Source organism: Stegodyphus dumicola, chromosome 1 (genome assembly GCF_044657685.1).
Source record: "Stegodyphus dumicola isolate Sdum_Otavi_A_Nest chromosome 1, ASM4465768v1".
Classification (NCBI taxonomy): Eukaryota; Metazoa; Arthropoda; class Arachnida; order Araneae; family Eresidae; genus Stegodyphus; species Stegodyphus dumicola.
In genome coordinates this window covers 209,511,528-209,531,961 of record NC_140768.1, presented here as the reverse complement: position 1 = coordinate 209,531,961, position 20,434 = coordinate 209,511,528, and the positions used below count along the sequence as shown (strand labels likewise).

Sequence of the window (20,434 nt, the reverse complement as noted above, 5' to 3'; positions counted from 1 at the left end):
GATATCGCCTGCAACTGCGGCAACAGATGAGGTGAAAAATTCAGATATGAAGAATAAGCTCAGAGACATACTTTTTGGAGCTATAAAATCTATGTGATCATAACTAATACTATAACTGAGGTTTCGACAGAAATTTTAAGCTTTTGAAGCCGCTAAAGCATCAAGATCAGTTAGGTTTAATCTCTAACAATACAAGCATACACACGCCTGTACACAAATATGACCTTAGACATGAATTGGGACATTAATTAGAAACAAGAATGCTATAGGTGCGCCATGAAATCGAACCAGTGTTCTCATTTATATTATATGTTAGTTTAATAAATAACCTACTTCATAATAAATAGAATATCGTTTACAACAGCTTATGTATACACCGTGGTACCGCAGTTCCTCATATGAGTTGGCGGTTTAAAATGCTATAGCCATGATATTATACCGAGACAGTAAAGCAGAATACTACCATAAAGATTGAAGGGATGAAAATGTTTAAACACATGCATGGTGCGTATAGTAGAAGAATGCCAATAAGGTCTTCGTGAGATGTGGAATTTTCATTGAATTGGGAAACATGTCCCGGCCTGGTTTCTATGCCGTCAGTGAAAGGGAAATGCAAATGTAGGACAATCGGAGATGAGTTGATGCCAAAAGATTCATGAGTTAGCCCAAGGGAAAAGATTGTTGCATTATCTTTTCATCTTTTTATTTTCTTTTATTTCATTTGCGAAAACATTTTCTAAGTTTGTTGGCTACATTAATTTAAACATATATGTTTTAATATGTTACCTTTATAATACGGACTTATTACAAACTTTTTTCTGGTTCAAAAGGACATATTTTACAAATATTGTAAATAAAAATGGATACAAATCTTTTAAATTTTAGTCATAATATTATAAATGTTCTATGCTTGTTCAAATGACGCGTGTCCCAGTGGCACTTGAATTCTACGCACATGTGCTGTAATATTTGCATCGATGTGCAGCAAAGAAGCTGTGATTCTGTCCTGGAACCAATTTAATGTTGCTGGCAGTGAGAGCCGATAAATATTCTCTTTAACATATCCTAAGAGGGGAAAAAAAACTGGAATTTCAATCATCACACTTTGATATCGTCTTCGCCATGCAATCAAACGATGTAGAAACTGACCATTTGAACAGCGACGTACCTCACTGTGCAGATGGTGTGAAGCCTAATCTTCCTGGAATGGGATATTTTCTGAGTCGTCTTTAATTTAAGAAATAACCACAATTGCAATATAACAAGTTGTGACATGTTCGTCACAGTGTTCTTGAAGAATAAAAAAGGACCACATCCTTTTATCCGTGAAATAGTAAGGAAAATGTTCAGTTTTAGTAAATCTCACGTCTCTTTAACGAGAGCATAGCAGTTTTCCATCGCCATATTCCGACTCTGTGATGGTTCCAAACGAAATATCATTTCCTCATTGAATACTAGAGAGGAAGTAAACTTTGCAATGCTGCTTGCATGCGATTACCAAGTTCGTGTAGCTAGATATAATCATCTGGTTCTAAATGTTACAGCATTTGCAGACAGTATGGTTTATAGTTTGCTACTGCAATCAAATCTTTCATATGTCTGGCTGCAGAATACCAAGTTCGCGGCTATCAAGTTTTTTTTTTTTTTTTTTTTTTTTTAATATTTAGGTTCTATGCGCAAACTCTCTAAATTTCATCTGTTTTATTAGCAATGCTAGCTGTCTGATTTTCTTGACTTTTCCCAGGCAGTTAATCTTTTTGACTTGTAGATATGATTGAGAAATGTTCTTGTGGCTTGGTGAAACTGCCTTCGAAATACATATTGCACAGTAACAATAGATATACATTTTGCGTAGTTGCAAATATAAAATGCTTTCTATCGCAAACTTGCTATTTTGAATATTAAACCTATAAAGTATTTTTTCCTTCCTTCTAGCATGCCTTCGTGGTGTAACATTAGCATATTCGGAGCGTATTCGAGAGGTCAAGGTTGGAATCCCGGCGAGGGAATTCCACATTTTTCGCATCTCCTTACTCAAAATAACCTAATGACTTTACAAACTCTTACACTATGCAGCGTTTGATGAAAAAGATATTGATGCTTCTCGTACTCGAATAAGTTTGTATTTCCAAAACTCCTAGATCTTTTTAAGCACCAGCCTTCGGCTGGAATTATCGGACACACAAGAAATCATGTTTGTTAATCAAATTGTTAAGCATTAATTTTAATTGATTATTTTATTCAATGTTTTCTTTATTGATAGAAAAATGTCTTAATTTATCCTTAAAGAAATTTTTAGTTTTAGAAAACTTTTAATTTAGAGAATTTCTTGATCTTGAGAAGGAAATTATGTAAATACATTGTCCTGCAAGAGTTTAGAAGCATGAAATTGTGGCAGGTCTAAATTGCACAATATTGTATTATGCACTGAGGAGAAACATTAAAGGAATAACTATAAAAACTCATGTAGCGTGAATAATTTGCAGTAACAAACTAGAACGTGTGCAAAACCTTTGTTTTGAAGCCCTGACGTAACTCCGAAATGCAGAAGTGAAAAAAAATAAATATCTGAAAAATTTCTGAAAAAAAAAATTAAATATGAGCACAGGAAATGGGATATAAAATGGTATAAGGAAAAGGTGGTGTTACAAAGTTTTAGCGATACATATAAAAGTGGAGTCATTTCCGACCGAAAAGCAAACTATACAGCGATATTTTATGCTGTGTATTAAATTCTCCAAGAGTTCCTGGAGTAACAAAATGCGTTTATGATGAATAGCCTCTTGAGCGTACCAGGCGGAAGCTATGGTGATGCAGGTCGGCATTCTACTGTGTTCCATAAAAGTTTCTGTGGAACTTTAATTCCAAGAATATGTGGGCTACTTTGTAGAGTCTCCATCCACTGGATTGTACTGTCGAGTCTATTAGGTTCATCGAAACAAGAAACATAAAAAAATATACAATGTCCTCGGCAGGATTCGAAATCTGTATCTTCTAGTTGTTAGTCGGACGCGCTTTCCAAATTGTTATCTATACCTGCTTACCCGAAGGCGAGTGTTAAGAAAGGAGAAAATACCTTGCGACTTATCCGTCAGTAGTGCAGCGTGATGGTAACAAGCATCATTGTTTACTAAGCGTTAAGATCGAATGTACCTTTAAATATCTCTACATAAATATCAAGAACCTCATCTCTATAGCTCAGCATTTAGAGTTGCACAGGTAGTGAGAATTAGTAAAAAGATCGTGGCTCCAGCCCGTGGTACACCACTCACAACGTTTGCTACACCACTACAACAAGGAGCTCTTCGTAGCCCGAGTTAGAGGAACATTAGTCTTGGGCTTCCTTGCATGCAGCCCTCTTTCATGCAGTCTGGCATTCAGGGTATATCTGTATAGTCAAGTTTTTGTAGCTGCAGCGAAATCCTTCGCAATCTGTCCTGATATCATTAGTCATTTTTTTTTTTTTTCAGCCGAATAACGATCTTGAAAGTCTTTTGTGGCAGGTTTCAGCCCTCATCTGACTGTCTGCATATATAACACAGTTTTTAAATGGTTTTTAGGTTCCTATCACTACACTTGTATCTACTTTTAGATCTTTACAGGCCTGTGTCAACGTCTGTTTTGTTTCAAGTCTTCTACTCTCATGCTGTTTATTTCAAATCGCCAAATTTCTTCTCAATGGCATGTTTCCATTTCCTTATGCGAAAACTGTATCGTTTTACTACTCAAACAGACTTTGAAAATACAGTTTGAAGAACATCTTGCACTGCTTTGAAGATGAGCTAAAAAAAAAGCTAAACAATTTGGGTATTTCTCATTGGAGTAAGTGATAACGTTTACTTTGAGCTACCAAACAATTACTTTTCATTGGACTTCATTTAATAAATTAATATTAAGCACCTTTAATTGTTGTTACCTTAATTTCCCCCTTTAATGTACTTTATACTGTACTTTACCTTACTTGAAAAAACTGCATTTCTTAAATTTATATATATGTATATATAATATTTTGTAACAAATCTTGATGGAAAATAATAGTTTTATAAAAATAAGTAGAGAAGAAATTTTAATATATTCCATTATTAGTTTCAGTGAGTGACTTATGTGTTGTTTATACTGTTCTTTAAGATTTTCTTTTGTAACAAAGGCCGAAAGACCGTGGAACCTTTAATTCACCTTACAGCTCATTTGATGATACCATAAAGAGGAAAAGACAGTTAAATGTCTTCTAATAAGTGGCCCACAATGTTTGATAGGAATGAAACCGATTAACAGTTTATCAGTCCATTCGTTGGTTCCTTCAATCTCAAGGTATCAGTTAACAGTGGGCATTGTTGTCTATTAAAAGAAAGAAAACACTTACTATTGTTGTTGAAAATAATAAATTATGTTATTGTCGCTGCTATCTCAAAATGTCGTAGCCTAAACATGTCTATTGTTATAAATTTAAGGCGTCATTTAATAGAAAATAAAATTTACCTGCCCCTTGTAAAACTACATATATATCAGGTAAGTGGAGAACGGGTGCGAACGTGAAAAGAATTTCATGTGCGATTTAGTTTTATTCTGTTTTTGAGCATGCGTATAAAAGTAATCCTTTTTTTTTTTTTTTTTTTGATCTCATGAAAAGTTACTTTTTCTTGCACTGCTTTAGTTTCTTTATAAAGTAGACTTTATAAAGAAAACTGACTCGTATACACGTTACGTATGGGACAAATCACGAAAACACCCTAGCAGCTAAACTAGTTCTCCCGAAATCGAACCCAGGTTGGAGCTATCGGTGTTCAACGATTTTACCACTAAAAAGTAATAAAAAGTAATATATTTGACCGGTATCGATATGATATTCGATAATAATCACTGCAGCATTTACAGATTTATCAGCGAAAACACATATGTCAGTTTAGTTACACAAGGAGATTCCTACTCAAATTATGATATTTTCACTGACCCTTTATGAGAAAATTTTCCGTCTATCCTAGAATGGCCGGACCATTGTTGATTAAGCAATCATTGAAAATTATAAGAAATCTCATTAATCATTTATCCATCTAATTGGAATAGCTTTGCTAGGACTGTAACAAAAGGCAATCGATATTGTACTCGCTGTGGAGGAAGAGGTTTGGTTTGGTTTAGTTGATTATGACAAAGCACAATAGGACTTTCTGTCTAAGGAAGGTATGCCTTCGTGGAGGACTTTATAAAGAAACCTGACTCGTATACACCTTACGTATGGGACAAATCACGAAAACACCCATGCAGCTAAACTAGTTCTCCCGAAATCGAACCGAGATCGGAGCTATCGATGTTTAGCGATTTTATCACTCGGCCGTTGGTGAACCTATAGGGGAAGAGGATACTGCACAAAAAGCCAGCCTTAACCGGAATTCAAACCCATAACGATGGATTTGAACAACCTTCACTAGACAACCTTCGCTAACCACGTTATATCCAGATTGACCTTTTGAGAATGTTACTCTTGATATATTGCGTTCTTTCTTTGATAGTTATGTTTTTTTAGAACTATAATTAACTAGAAATACTATTGTGAGAGTGTCTAGATTCATTAATTACTAGTGCTAAAATCCCCTATTTTCTGAAGCATTTAATGTGTTCTTTTGTTTATGTGTTTTTGTACAAGGAGACATTAAAGGTCTGAAAATCCTTAAAATTTTTGAAAATTTTGCTGATAAGTCATTTTGAAATTATATTTTATGCAAAGAAGAGGCTGACGTATTTAACAGTTAACTTATTTCTCTCCTTCGTTTATTCAGTATGTGTAAGGGATAAGTGTCATTCTACGAAATGCTTGTGAGATGAAGTAGCAAAGAAGACTTGAAGAATTTTCAGGAACTTCGTACATAATATTTCAGGTTTTTCATTCCTAGTAGGGACTAATTCTAGTCATTATAAGTAAAATTCGAATAAATATCTTTTGAAGTTTCCTACCGTTGTTATATAATTTTATTATGAAAATCCTTAACTTGACATTTTTGCACATTTCAGAAATACGATCGAAGGGAAATTTAAATCCTTATGTCTAGTTTTGTGGCGTTCGCCGCTGTTCTGTCTCCTGGCAAATATTATATCATTTAAAGCGCATGTTAGCAGAACTTCCAGAACAACGGTGAACAGGGGAGGACAATTTTAATCCTCCTGATATGCAGAAACATATTGCCAAGGTTACTATACTACAAAGTTTGTTCTTGTGTAACGTCACTAAGTTTTTCTCTATTCCCTTTGTGTTCTAGTTTCTCCCACTTCTGTAAGCAAGGTATCAGTGACCCAAGTGACGTCAGCGTTGGGAAGAAGCTAACCTTGTTTGTCTACTGACCTTGGATGTGGCAACAACAGCATGAAGCAGCTAAAATGAGTGAATACGAAAAGCGGATGGTAATTTCTTTCAGTTAGCAGAAATATAGTCCTAATAAACTAGGTGCATATTACGCTTGTGCAAAACACTTAAGTGATTTACAAGCAAAATATTTGTGAAAAATATATACATATATAGTGCATAGTGCATCTATAAAGTTTCAGAATCCGTTTTTTTTCTACAAAATCGAACTTCGAAGAAGACAATATTTTTACTTTTAAGCCTCAAAATACAAACATTGTAAGTCTATACAACGTTTGGCGCGTTCATGTAGCTGCTTGGTTTTTTCATATAACTCATTTTTAGTAATACTGTTTAAATCTCTGGAAAAGATTTTCTAAATCTATTCAAAATTATTAAAACAATGAGGCAAAATTTCCTTTTTGTATCTCTAGTAAACTTTCTAAACCTAAGAAAATTATTATCGTTTTGTCTTAATTGAAGCAAATGAAGCAAAACACCTTAATCTTAATGAAGCAAAACACCAACCTTCATTTCCATAGTTTGAAAAAAATTCAAGATTAATATTTGCCGTTTGGATCAAATCTTGACATGTATTCGACCTTCTAGTATTAATTCTGCAAGAAATGTTTGAGGGACAAGACGAGACCCTTGCCCATCCCCAAGATCTACCACGAAGAGTTTCCAAGCAACCTTTTATTGACGTTAAGTTCAAGGTTAGAAAACTAACAAGGTTCCAGTGCTGATGTTACTCACTTACAGAAGTGGGAGAAACAAAGACATAAAAAGAATACGGAATATTTGAAGTTGTTTTTAGCAGATTAGTGAGTCAGTGATGTCATACAAGCACAAACCTTGTAGTACAGTAATCTTGGTTAAGCTTCATACGCTATCATTTGAGGAGACCGGTAAAGATTTTTAGCAGCAATTGTCGAACATCTTCAGTGTTCTGATTCGTAACTGATTGCCACTGTAATAATTATAAAAGCTGTGAATTATCATTTGGAAAGTTTGCTGAACTTCTTTAAGAAAATTATTCCGAAACTTTATAGATGAACAGTGTACATTACTATGCTGAAAATTAGATACGTATAAGGCATGTTGAGGGCAAATGTGTGTGTGTGTGTAATTATGGCAAAGCCTCGAGGGCTATCTGCCTAAGAGGAGGGATGCCTTCGTGGAGGACTTTCTAAGGGAAACTGGCTCGTATACACGTTACACATGGGGAAAACCACGAAAACGCCCATGCAGCCAGCCCGTTCGCGGGATTCGAAGCTCGGACCGAACTACCAGTGTTAGCGACTTTACCGCTCGGCCGCTGGTGGGCCTGAGGGCAAATGACTTCTTACCAACGTCACAGCCTTTTTTCCGAACCTTTTTCATGTTCTCTTGTTTTTTTTAATTCATTTCTATTTTTGATTGTGTTCTACGCCCAGGAAAATTTATTGATTGCACAATAAGGGGTTTATGTTTACGGTGCTAGTCCAAGCTGCATTATTATTTAGCAGATTAATAAAGCAGATTACATTCAATTAATTTAAATTTCTCTTGGTAAAACTGATTTGAAATCCTGTTATTGTTAATATTTATTATTAGTAAAATCCAGAGTGAATGTTGTTAATGAGGTTGCAGGGGGTATCTGTTACAATCACTTCCTACTTCTTGCCAACAGTCTCTCCTTAATCTATGAAATCTGTATTTGTGACTCTTCGCGGCTGAAATAGATTAGATGGTTCTTTATTACAGAGAGTTTATACTTTCGTCATGATAAAAGTAATCATAAAGTTCTTTTTGAAAGTTGTAACTTTGGAAACTCCTTCCCTCCAACCGTACTATAATAACCTTCCATTTCATGAACAGAAACTGATAATGCACCGGAAACGCCCAGGCAAAAAAATCACAAAGAAACAATGCAAGGGGAAACTGTTTATCTATTTAATATATTAATATGAAAGATGTTTAATATAAAAATGTTTTACAATTAATAGAAAAGTAAGTAAAAAAACTTCGCAGTTTTTTAATATTTCGCAACAAATCATTTTGCATTACCTGTCCTCTTGTATCACATTATTTTGTATTTATCTTTAAGTTAAATTACTACTTTTTTAAGTTAAATTACTAAGCAAAATCAAATATCAACGCGAACTTCTTATTCCAGCTATAGGAAGCTCTAGTCCAAAGCTACATCATATGAATGATATCAGAAGTTAGTTCCAGAAGTTGCAGTATAGTATAAATTTAAACTATCAGTAACTAAACCTAACTGATGCCCTTGAAGAGGTCTATGAAGTTAAGAACACCGGAAAACAGATGTAAAATTTTCTTAAAATTCTATGTAATAAACTTCAGCGATATCATCATTATATCACATGTTTCTTGATTTATTGTGGAAGGTGATTACAGTCACATAGATTTCCGCCACAAAGACTAAATTTCTCTCGGGTTTTATTCTTCTTTCATGATTCTTTATTAATCAAGAAGTTTATCTCGTGAGAAATATGTCTCTATAAATGTCTTATAATTATTGATTGATTATTACTATTTACTTGGCAGTGTTTAGGAAGCTAATATGGAACCAAATCTCTAGTTCTAAATTTTATTTATAAATTTCATATGTTTCTTTTTCTTAATATTAAAGAGTATAAAAATTTTTACTATTTTTTTCGTCTTTTTATTTAAAATGATAAAAGCTTTGCCTTCTTTTTAAGTCAAATTTTAAGCAAAGAGTGCGAAGCCTATAAACTACAATATACAATTATTTAATTCTTAATATACTATATAGTTGTTTATGTTACGTCATCAAAGTACGTAATCCATTGATAACGTAACTCATAAATTATCGGTATAAATCGGTATAAAGTATAAATGAAATCGGTATAAAGTATAAATGAAAAAATAGATACAATTGGTAGCACTAGAAAAACGAAGCTTATTGTCATATAACAAAGGTTATTTGCATTTGTTCTACATCAAAAACCATTAACTCTTTTCGTCAAGAAACTACTCGCGCAAGTATTTAATTTCGCACAGAAAAATAACTTTGGAGTGAAGTTTTGCAGGAAAATCTCATATACCTTATCTGGATTAGGGAATTTCAGTTTGCTAAATCTACTGTTACGGCAAGTGCATTTAACATTGAGTAAACGGGTATCTCGGTAATTTGGCGAGAAATCGCCAAAAGTAGCAAAATTTGGCAACCATTTGGCGACATTTTTGTCTGGTTCTTATATTACCGTACTGAAACTGAATAAATGTAATTCACCACTGTGTTAGCTATAACCGTATTTCCACCCTCGTACTGCTTTCCAGTAATTTTGAGAAGCGGAAAGTACTAGAAATATCTTTGGCGGCCGGTTGAAAACTATTTAAGGCCGAGGAGAGTGCTTCTGCTCTCAGTTTCTTAGTTATTGCCGTTGCAAGTTGTTAGTTCCGCATGAACTGAGATAATTCGAGTTAGTTTTCTCTTCAGATGCGTTTTGCATTACGTTGTGTTTAACGGTCTTAGTAATTTAAAGTTTAACTACTGATTGTACTTTGTGATATTGGAAGTGTTTCTGTTAATAAAATAAATTTTATCAACCTATGATCGGACGTGTGTGCATTCAATCTACTACGAGCCCGTACGCATGCAGCACTATGTACTATTCATTGCATCGCAAAAGGAAAATCTTGCAGCAGAGGAGACATATCTTAATTCTTTATATTCTGTCTTACCTAAAGAACAAAATGGGAAAAAGTCCACAACCAAAGCCTTGCCGACTATAATACATTGGTGATGTATTATTAGCATTTACCATTTTAATGGATCAAATGCAAAGAAGAACTTTGAAGAGAGGTATCGTAAGAATATATACTTGATCAGATTCAAATTCGGGGCCTTCGGAGTGTTGGATTAGTATGTGTCAAACATGTCACAGTGAAAGGTATGGAAGAATTTCTTAGCATTTTAATTAAATATTTTCATTATATGCCCTGTAATCAAAAAAGCAAACAGAAAATTTATTTTGCACTAGAAATATCTTACCTCATATCCACAAGTAGACGAAGAAACGCATTGAAGTACAGTTAGTAATAAGCCAAAGATTGCAAAAATTTGTAACCTTGTTGTTATTGCCATGTATGGATACTGTATCATAAAACTTCGGTCTTTTATATGATTTTCAGCACCTGAAATGAACAGATATTTAATTTAATTTTTTTCCTGCATTGCTCTTAAAGTAGCACACACACATACATATATATACATATTCAAGGTTGAATTTGGGATAAAAAAATAAAATGAAGTGGCACGCAACAACGGTTTGTTCGTAGTCATGGTTATCGCTATTAAAACAAAAGGACTTTGAACTTTTTCTTTTTTCTCCAACACCCAAAGCAGCTATGCACGTTTTTTCAAAAATTAATGTTTATTTCTGGGCGTATAAATCTATTATATGCTAAATATACGTTGACTATTTAAATTCAATCTGACTTCATTTGTTTTAGAATTATAAATCACATTTCTAATCGTTCACTTTCTTTCGCTTTCCGTGAATCTTCTTGGATGCCTTGTCCATGGTTTTTTTTTTTTTTTTTTTTTTCCAACCAGATTTGTTTTAAAGTGTTTCAAAATTAAATTAAACAATGGATTTGTGTCTTAAATTCAACACTTCGGCTGTTTTCTTTTCAGATACTTCCCGATCCCAATGAAAAATTGCAAGTTTGCTTTTATCTAAAGAAATTTCAAATTCTTCGATCCATGGTTAACAAACCAGAATCTAAAATTTTCCAAGTTTAAAAAACTTCTTCCAGATGTTTTATAAGAAAAGCCTGCTAGACCTGGCTCTTCATAACATTTATACTGCAATGCTTTAATACTTTTTTACCTTAGTTTCGTATTTAAAGGCAAGGTATTTAAATTATCTCATTAATTAATTAGTATTATATAATATTATTCCTTATAATAGTTTTAGCGTAGTTTTTAGAGAGAAAAAGCAACGAAAAATATTTAGTTTTGGAATAGTGGCTGTATTTTTATAACTAAACATTTGAAAGCTTCTTATGCTCTAATATTTTTTTTTTTTTTTTGAGTCACCGTATATACCAGATCGAAACTCGATTGTAAAACGAAATTCATTGTAGAATCACCTGTTAGATTTTCTTGAAAATGGAAACAGATATAATCTAAAGATTTAGCTCTTGAAGTTAATACTGACAAATTAACGCTACTGTCAAACTAAAGTCACAATTTCAGCTGACGAAAGGCTTTGTGAACAAAAAAGAAACATAATGATACTAAGCCCGTTCATTGTTAAAAATCAAGTATTTCAGAAGGACCAAGACCTCCGATTGCAAAAATGTAAGATAGATATTATGTTATTTAAATTAATATAAAATGTAAAGGAAAAGTAAAGTAAATCTGGTTTATTATAGTTAAAAGTTAAAATAAGGATTATTAGAGGAGTTAAAGCAACAAAATTCAGTAATATTTATAAATATTACTCAATGATTGTTGATTGTTTATAAATATTACGCTGATTATTGTTGCTTTAACTCTGTCAATAAATCTAGTTTATGCCTAGTCACGTCATCACTTCATCCTCATTCACTATGTTCACTATACTACCCTGTTTCTTTTAATGTTTTGTAATCCAGGAGCATAACCTAAGCTTTAAATGGAGTCGGATGCATTCTTACAAGCAACAATAATCATGCAACAACACAAACAGCTTTACATGTTGCAATAATCTTGCAACAACACAAACAGCTCTTCCTGTTATTGCATGATTGCCACATAAAAGATAGTACTTGCCATGAGAAAACTGCATTTCTGACGAACGTAGTTATAGATGGGTGAGTTAAGGCATATGATTTGAAATCTACTATTTTCAATACAAATGGGAATAAGGATGTCAGGAGGCCATTTTGGATTTCAAATAAGAAGAATAAAATGCTTTAGCATGAAAAAAGAAACGTTATTCTATTATGAATAAAAACGTATAAATTCATTACATAATACATTTATGTATTCACCATAAATGTATTATGCAGACATAATACATTCATTTCATACCGCCCGGACGGTGTAGTGGTTAGGAAGCCTGACTGCGATACCGAAGGGCCTGGGTTCGAATCTCGGAGAAAGCACGGTTGTAACTGTCCGTCCCTTTCATAGGAGGCGATGGTGGCCCACCTATTAGGTTCCTCCGTGATAAAGAGACTGCCACATCTGGACATAAATTAACGGACTGTGTTACAATATAACTGTTCAAAATCTGCTACTGGGGAAAAAAAAACCCACTTATAGAATAAGGGTTTTTAACCTTTTTGCACCATGCACCATTTTCACCATTGCTAGAAAATCACCCCCCCCCCCATTTTCAAAACTTAGAAAATAAATATGTATGTTTATCTAACTTCTTAAATGTGTTACTGAACTATCTTATATGTTTTTAAGATGATTTTTTAACTTCTTTCATAAATTAAGCAACAAAACGTGTATAAAATGCTGATAAATACCAAAACTTAAACTGATGGAGTTATTTATATTTATAAATCAAAACTAAATACTTAACATGCAAATAAGAGGCTCATCGAATCCCCCCTCTAAATTTATGAAAATTTCCCCAAGGGGGAATCCCTGGTATAGAACAGTAGTCAGTTCTATTATTCACTTCTTTCATGTGTTATTCACAAACTTTTTCCTAATTTTGTTACAAAATTTTCTTTACAAATTATTATTCCGATTATTTTCAGATTCTTCAAGTAAGTAATTTAGTAAATATTCCGGTGTTTTGTTTTCATATTGTTGTGTGCGTACGGGTTCGTTTGAATTGAATGCACAAGTCGATGAAAAATGGACAAAATTTATTACTATTACAACAAAAAAATTTCCTCATATATTCTTTCATTATTACAATATCTCACAGTAGTTATCTTAACTACTCAAACGTTCAACAGAAGTTAATTCAAAACAGCTAAAGAAAGCTAATCCGCGAATTCGCTATAATCAACAAGAGCAGTTTTGTAAACAAACTCTTAAAACAACAACAAGCTAACTAAAATAGACTGACTGAATTAAGAGGTTTTCCTTCTTTTTATAAGATTTTCAAATCGCGCGCGAGAATTTTCTAGTACTTTCTCGAAATCAAAAAGAGATATTTATTTATTTATTAAACGTTAAATGCACGTGCTCTTGTATTTTTAATTTTTTCGGCTTAGCTTTCTCATAATATTCGTCACGCGCTGCATTGCACAAGGAACAAACAATTTAATTTATAACTCTCCTAACATTAACTATTTAAATGCCAAATTCGTAACAATATTTTCAATGTTAACAGTGTAGACTAAATGCAACTGTAGATAGAAACGTACGCCTAATTTCTTCATGTATGTTTTATACTTTGAAATTAAGTTCAATCATATTCAATCCAAACAGATACAATCTATCTAGTTTTGCAGCAAGTATCGCAAATAAATATCCAAAAATAAAAATGAAAAATGTAGTTGATGACCTATTTATTTATACTGCTATACGAAAAATGTTCTATTACATTAAAAATTCAGAGTTATCAAAAATAGATAATGTGATTGCGTACAAAACTTGTGCAGTTGGATAAAAACGAGCAATGAATGGAACATCATCAGTCAGATACAGTTCTACAAAGCAGCAATCAAATTATCTGTTGTTATTGAGTGTTCAACTGCTATCTAGTGTAACTGAAAGAGAAAGAGAGGAAGGAGGGGGAAAAAGGAAGTGTTTTTATTTCAATAGCTTCTAAGCCAAATTATATAGAACAAAATGCCAAACTTACTAGCGTGTTTTCTCACTGTTTTTACTTATTTTACCTCTTGAAAATCCAGAGATTAGCAGATTAGAAAGCACATATGAATGGATACTAACATAACTTTAATTTTAAAAATAATAAATAAATATTAAAAAAATTAAAATCGGAAAGGTCTCAGATTTTAAATTACGTCCAAACGGGCGTTTTCTTAACATTTTGCGTGTTACCTTTACTTACTAAATATTGTTACGAATTTGGTATTTAAAAAGCTAATGTTAGTTCAATTATAAATTAAATGGTTTTATTTCTCGCGCAGTGCAGCGCGTGACGAATATTAAAAGAAAGCTAAGCCGGAAAATTGAAAATACAAGAGCGCGTGCATTAAATAAATAAATAACTTTTTTTTCATTTCGAGAAAGTACTGGAAAATTCTAGCGCGTGATTTTAAAATGTTATAAAAGGAGGAAAACATCTCACTTTGCTAGTAGTTGCTTAGTTTGTTGTTTAGAAAACTGCTGTTGTTGATTATAGCGAATTCGCGGATTAGCGTTCTTTAGCTGTTTTGAATTACGTTCTATTGTGCATTTGAGTAGTTAAAAGATAACTACTGTGAGATATTGTAATACTGCATGATAATTTGAGAAAATTTAAGCATTTTTGTTGTAATAATAATAAATTTTTATTCATTTTTCATCGGACTTGTGCATTTATTTCATAACGAACCCGTACGCACAATATCTTGTTCTTCGCACTTAAACCATCAAATTCAGTTCAACAGCAATATCGGAAAATAATTTTAAAATAAGCATATCTTGAGAATTTCCGATACAGAGTCGTTCGCTGGAGATAAAAATGTTAGAATTTCCGATACACAGTCTCGCGCGCTAGAGATAATTTTTTTTTTTTTTTTTCCCTGTACAGTGTTACTATTGCTCACTTTGAAATCATTAAGTTTGTTAATGAAAATTTCATTAAAATTTTGCAAAACTTGAAATAGATAATAAAACAAATTCGAAATTCCAAATTTGGGCTTTCAAGTGCCCATGTTCGGTTGGAGGATACGCTGTTCAAAATGTGATGGCTTCTCTTTTTTCACAATGCGAGAAACATTCATGCATTCATGAGTATTCTTCATTATTTAGTTTCTTTAAATATAATACATAACGATAATATTTGGTGGCAAAAATTTGAAAAGTGAACCAACGCAGAAAGTGAAATGGCGCAAAATGCCGTTTTGAGACTAATAGCCCTTTGGGCCTAATACCCGTTTGGGCTAAAAATTCCTCATCTAAGGTCTGTGTTATAAACATAATAATAATTTCATCACTGAAAATTGTTTTTCAGTTTCTTTACAGCAGTTCTTGAAAAGTTTCAGCAGATTTCATAAAATTTCTGAATTTCACCTCTGAAATTTAAATTAATTACATTCCAGAAATGCAATGAAAAATCTGAAGTTTTCACATACTTAACTTTAGTGAGATTAGCTTTTGTACAGGGTGTATCAGTGCAGCGGTGACAAACTTTCAGAAAAAATAGTGCACACCTAGACGATGGGAAATCACATAGCAGTGGTCAGAAACGCTTTCCTGGCGCGGTAGTGACGACCCAAAACGCAAAAAAGGAAGAACACAAACAGTCAGACTATAAGTTATTCTTCCACCGTATTGGCTTGCCTTCGTGGTGTGTAGTGGTCTGCACGCTGAGCCGGTATTTCAGAGGCTCGTGGTCCGATTCCCGGCGAAGGCGGTTTGCACATTTTTCATCTCTCCTGCTTCCAAATCAAACCTAATGTCTCTATAAGACAAAACATGTTTTATTATGTTTAGTACAGCAGAAACCTACAAATAAGAAGAAAAAAAAAATAATGATCATCATTAAAAAAGGTATTCGAAATTACGATCCGGACCATGATGCAGGTCTCACTTCTTTGGCGCATGGAAGATCTGCATCACGAATGGAAGATGAATGACGCACGGTTCCTGAATGACGGTCCGGGTCGTAATTTCGAACATCTTCTTTGATGATGATCGTTGTCATTTTATGTTGTTTTTGTTGTACTTCGAATAATAAATATGATTTCTCATCCCCTTCGTGTCCTTTCTTGACTTCTGAGTCGTCACTACCGCGCCAGGAAAGGGCTTCCGACCATGCATTCCTATGTGATTTCCCATTGTCTAGGTGTACTCTATCTCACCTGAAAGTTTGTCACCACTGAACTGATACACCCAGTATACATACATAGCATTATTCGCAGCAAAATACTGTGAAATGTTGACAAGCAAAGGAATATATGTTATATATTAAATTAGTGTCTTCAAAATGTAGTTTTTCAGGTTTTTAATTCTTTGCTGTAAAATAATTTTAATCATTGAAGAAAATGAATTTCATTAGAAATGAAAATACACCAGTGTTCAATAACAATTAGTTATTTTAAAAAAGAAAATTATCCAGACTTTGTAGACTGCCAGTCAAAACAGCTCAATCAAGTTGTAGGTATTTAGGTATTTTTTGGTATTAGGTACTTTTTGGAAGCAGGCGAGATGAAAAATTAGCAAACACCTTGGCCGGGAATCGAATCACGGACCTCTGGAATACCGGCCCAGCGTGCAGAACCACTACATCACGAAGGCACGCTAGGAAGGCGGGAGAAATACCTTTAAATAAAGTTTATAAACTTATTTAAAGGTATATCTCCCGCCTTTAATGTTAGAGAAAGAAGTTTATAAACTTTAATAAAGTTTATAAACTTCTTTCTCTAACATTAAAGGAAAATAACAAGTACGCATCGCATGGAACATTTCTTAAATAAAATGAAAGAATATTGAAATTTACTTACGGAGATTAGCAGTTTATAGTTTCATCTATCAAAACTTTATATCTTTGAATGACCGTATCTGCAAAAGCCACATTATAGTCATCACACACATTCAGTGACGCGAAATATGACGTTATATAAAAACTGCAATCAGAAAATGTGTTTAAAGTTGGATCAGCTCCAAATATTTACAAAAGGCTAATTTTGACCTGAAGTAACATTTCCCAAATCTCATTATACATGGTTCAATATCCCTAAGAGCTAAAACGAGAAACGTATATCTACAATTAGAAGGGGGGGCGGGCATAAACATTTGATTGAGTAGAAAAGCTTTGTTTTATAAGAAGAATAATACGTAAGATTTAGAAACGTCATATATGTACTTATTGTTAATATTAAAATACTCATTTGTCTTTCTCAAAACAGAAAATGATTCCCAGTCATGCAATAAACGTATGAATGAAGGGAAAACTAAATAAAAAAATAAAAAAAAAAGTAAGGATTTTAGATTTTATAGAAAAGAAGAATTATGGATTCATTATAAAATAAAAACATGAGACAAAGTTTCTAAATGTAATACAAAGAGATTTCAAGTCTAAAATTAAAAAGGAGTTTATGTTTAAAGACTAATAACGTAACAAAGAAGTAAAATATTCAGATTTAAAGCATCAACTGTTGTAACGTTGTTGGCATTTTAAATCATCATCTATTAACACCAGCCTATGTTTTCCGATTACCATAGAATTTCAACAGATATTTATTAACGAAACGGGCAATTTGTACAGAAGGGATAGTAATTCGTTTTGACATTTTGTGTCGTCCATTATAAAACGGCGTTTCACTTTTAAAATTGTTGCCAGCCACCAAATATTAGAGCCCTGCATTATATTTATTTAAAGAAATTTAATAATGAAGAATATGCATGAATGTATATATGTTTCGTGAAATTCAACAGTACCTAGAGACATCAAATTTTGAATAATATAGTCCTTCACTCGAATATGGGCATCTGGAAGCCCAGATTAGGAGTTCGGATTTTGTTTTATTATTATCTACTTCATATTTTGTAAAACTTAAACGAATTTTTGATTAGAAAATTCAATGATTTCAAAGCGATGCCAACGCTGTACGAAAAAATTTTATCTCCAGCGTGCGAGACTGTGTATCGGAAATTCTAAAGATATGCTCCTTTTAAATACTTTCTAATATTGCTTTTGACCTATCAAGTGTAATTTAACGATGATTTTGCATAACATCTGTATGTATTAACAGAATAAAGGACTCTTTTCCCCCAAAAAATTTATAAAACTTATTTAAAATGGGTTCAGAAGAGATATTTTCCTGGCGTCTGTAGGTATATATGTATGTACGTATGTACGTATATGTCTCCCATAACTCAAAAACGAGTATACTTAGAACGTTGAAATTTTGTATATAGAACAGCTATAGGATTTAGTTGTGCACCTTCCTTTTTGGTGGCAATCGGCGGCACCAAAAGTAAATAAATATATATATACATATACCCACTCTGTTACTCGGCTTCGTGAGTTCAGTTCTTTTCATTCTTATAATATGTTGGTAAATTGTGCATTTTTTTGGGGGGGGGTTAAAAATGATTTAATTTTGTTGTTCTTATCTTCCGGTTAAGGTTTTCATAACTTTAGTTAATCTGCATGCAATATTTGTAAAATTATCAACAATTTAAAAGTTGTTTAAGTGCGGCTAAGCCTAACTTTTTTACCATAGGAACCATATTTGTTTACATTTGAAACTTAGCAGAATAGTGGATTTGTTGCCAATCTAAAGAAACTAAACTTCGCAACAACAATTGTTTCCTTTTTATTTGTCTAATTTCTTTTATACACCATTTTAGATTTATTATAGTAGTTGAAGAGAACATGTGGCGACGATTAGATAATTCTTCAGGTGATATAGCTTAAGCGCATTCTCAGTTATAAAATTTATGAGATGCAACGCTGTTAAATGAATCTAACGCCAGAGTGACGCTATGGTAAATAAATAACGTGAACTTTAAGGAGTGCATTTATCTGCTGTTGTGATTTATGCGCTATCGACGAAGTGGATTTAATTCAAAATTCGTTAACTGTTAATTCAATATGTTTAAATGAAATGCAGGAAAAACTGCGTATAATTTAATATTCAGTGCAAGGAAGTCAGGTGGTGTACACATCAGAGTTTTTGATTTAAGTGATGATGAATATGATAATTAATAAATAAAATTAACAAACAAAACGTTACAAACCGTCCTTTTGGGCGTAATATAAAATCTGAAAGCTTTTAGATTTTTTTTATTGATTTTGTATTATCTACATCTGAATATCATTATCACTACTGATCGGTAACTGAAACGTAGGAAAAGGTATTTTTATCATAATATGTAAATGCACACTCTGTACAAAAAATAAGAAAGGTCGTTTTGCACACACACACACACACAATAATAATAATAATAATAATAATAATAATAATAATAATAATAATAATAATAATAATAATAATAATAATAATAATAATAATAATAATAATAATAATAATAATAATAATAATAATAATAAATGGGACACTTTTATATGTCCTGTTCTACTGGGCTGACTGAGGAAATTTAATTTGCATTTTTTACATCTCAAATATTAGATAATAATATCTGAGATGTGAAATATATATACATTTCAGATATTAGATTTATGTATAGCATAGCTCTAACATAAGGTATTCTCACACAATATGTATTCTCACTTTTTCTGATATGACATACCGATTTTTTTTCAGTATTTCGATTCTACCACTCAAACTATGCCCAAATCTTGGCGCTCTTTTTACTTCCTTGCACGAAGTAAAAAGGAAGTATTGTAATCGCGAAAAGTTTCAGGCAGCATACAACGAAAATATCCATTTTGACCGCTATCGAATGCAATTTAGAGATGTTTTTGCGTGATATCTGTACGTAAGGACAGAATAAAATACTCTTTTCCTTCAAAAAAATTATAAAACTGCTTTAAAATGCATTCTGAAGAGAATTTTTCGTGGCGTCTGGGTCTAACGTATGTACGTACGTGCGTACGTACGCAACTCGCATAACTCAAAAATGAGTAGCCTCAGGACGTTGAAATTTTGTATATAGGACTGCTATAACATGTAGATGTGCACCTCGTATTTTGGTTGCAATCGGCCGCACCAAACGTATATAAATATATTTATATATATATCCACTCTGTTACCCGGCTCAGTGATCTCAGTTTCTTTACTCTTATGTGTTTGTAAATTGTACATTTTTTTGCTTTAAAAATGATTGTATTATGTTGTTTTTATTTTACGGTTAAGGTTTTTATGCCTTTAGTAAATCTGTATGCAATATTTTTAGAATTATCAACAATTTTAAAGTTGTCTAAGTGCCGCTAAGCCTTTTTTTAATGGCGGTCATTGATGTTTACATTTGAAACAGGAAACTAGTGGATTTGTTGCCAATCTAGAGCAACTTAGCTTCGCAACAACAAAGAT

The 20,434-nt window shown here is 32.7% G+C and overlaps 1 protein-coding gene across 4 annotated transcripts in view; it reads right to left on the bottom strand.

Moving 5' to 3' along the window:
• LOC118203292 (lysosomal alpha-mannosidase-like) overlaps positions 1–20,434 on the bottom strand; it is a 261,846-nt gene that overhangs the window by 147,045 nt on the left and 94,367 nt on the right. For all 4 annotated transcript variants that reach the window (XM_085825125.1, XM_085825130.1, XM_085825133.1 and 1 more), the window contains one exon: positions 10,359–10,501. In XM_085825125.1, coding sequence (XP_085681251.1) covers positions 10,359–10,469 — 111 coding nt within the window. In that variant the 5' untranslated portion in view covers positions 10,470–10,501. The remainder of the gene's footprint in view (positions 1–10,358; positions 10,502–20,434) is intronic.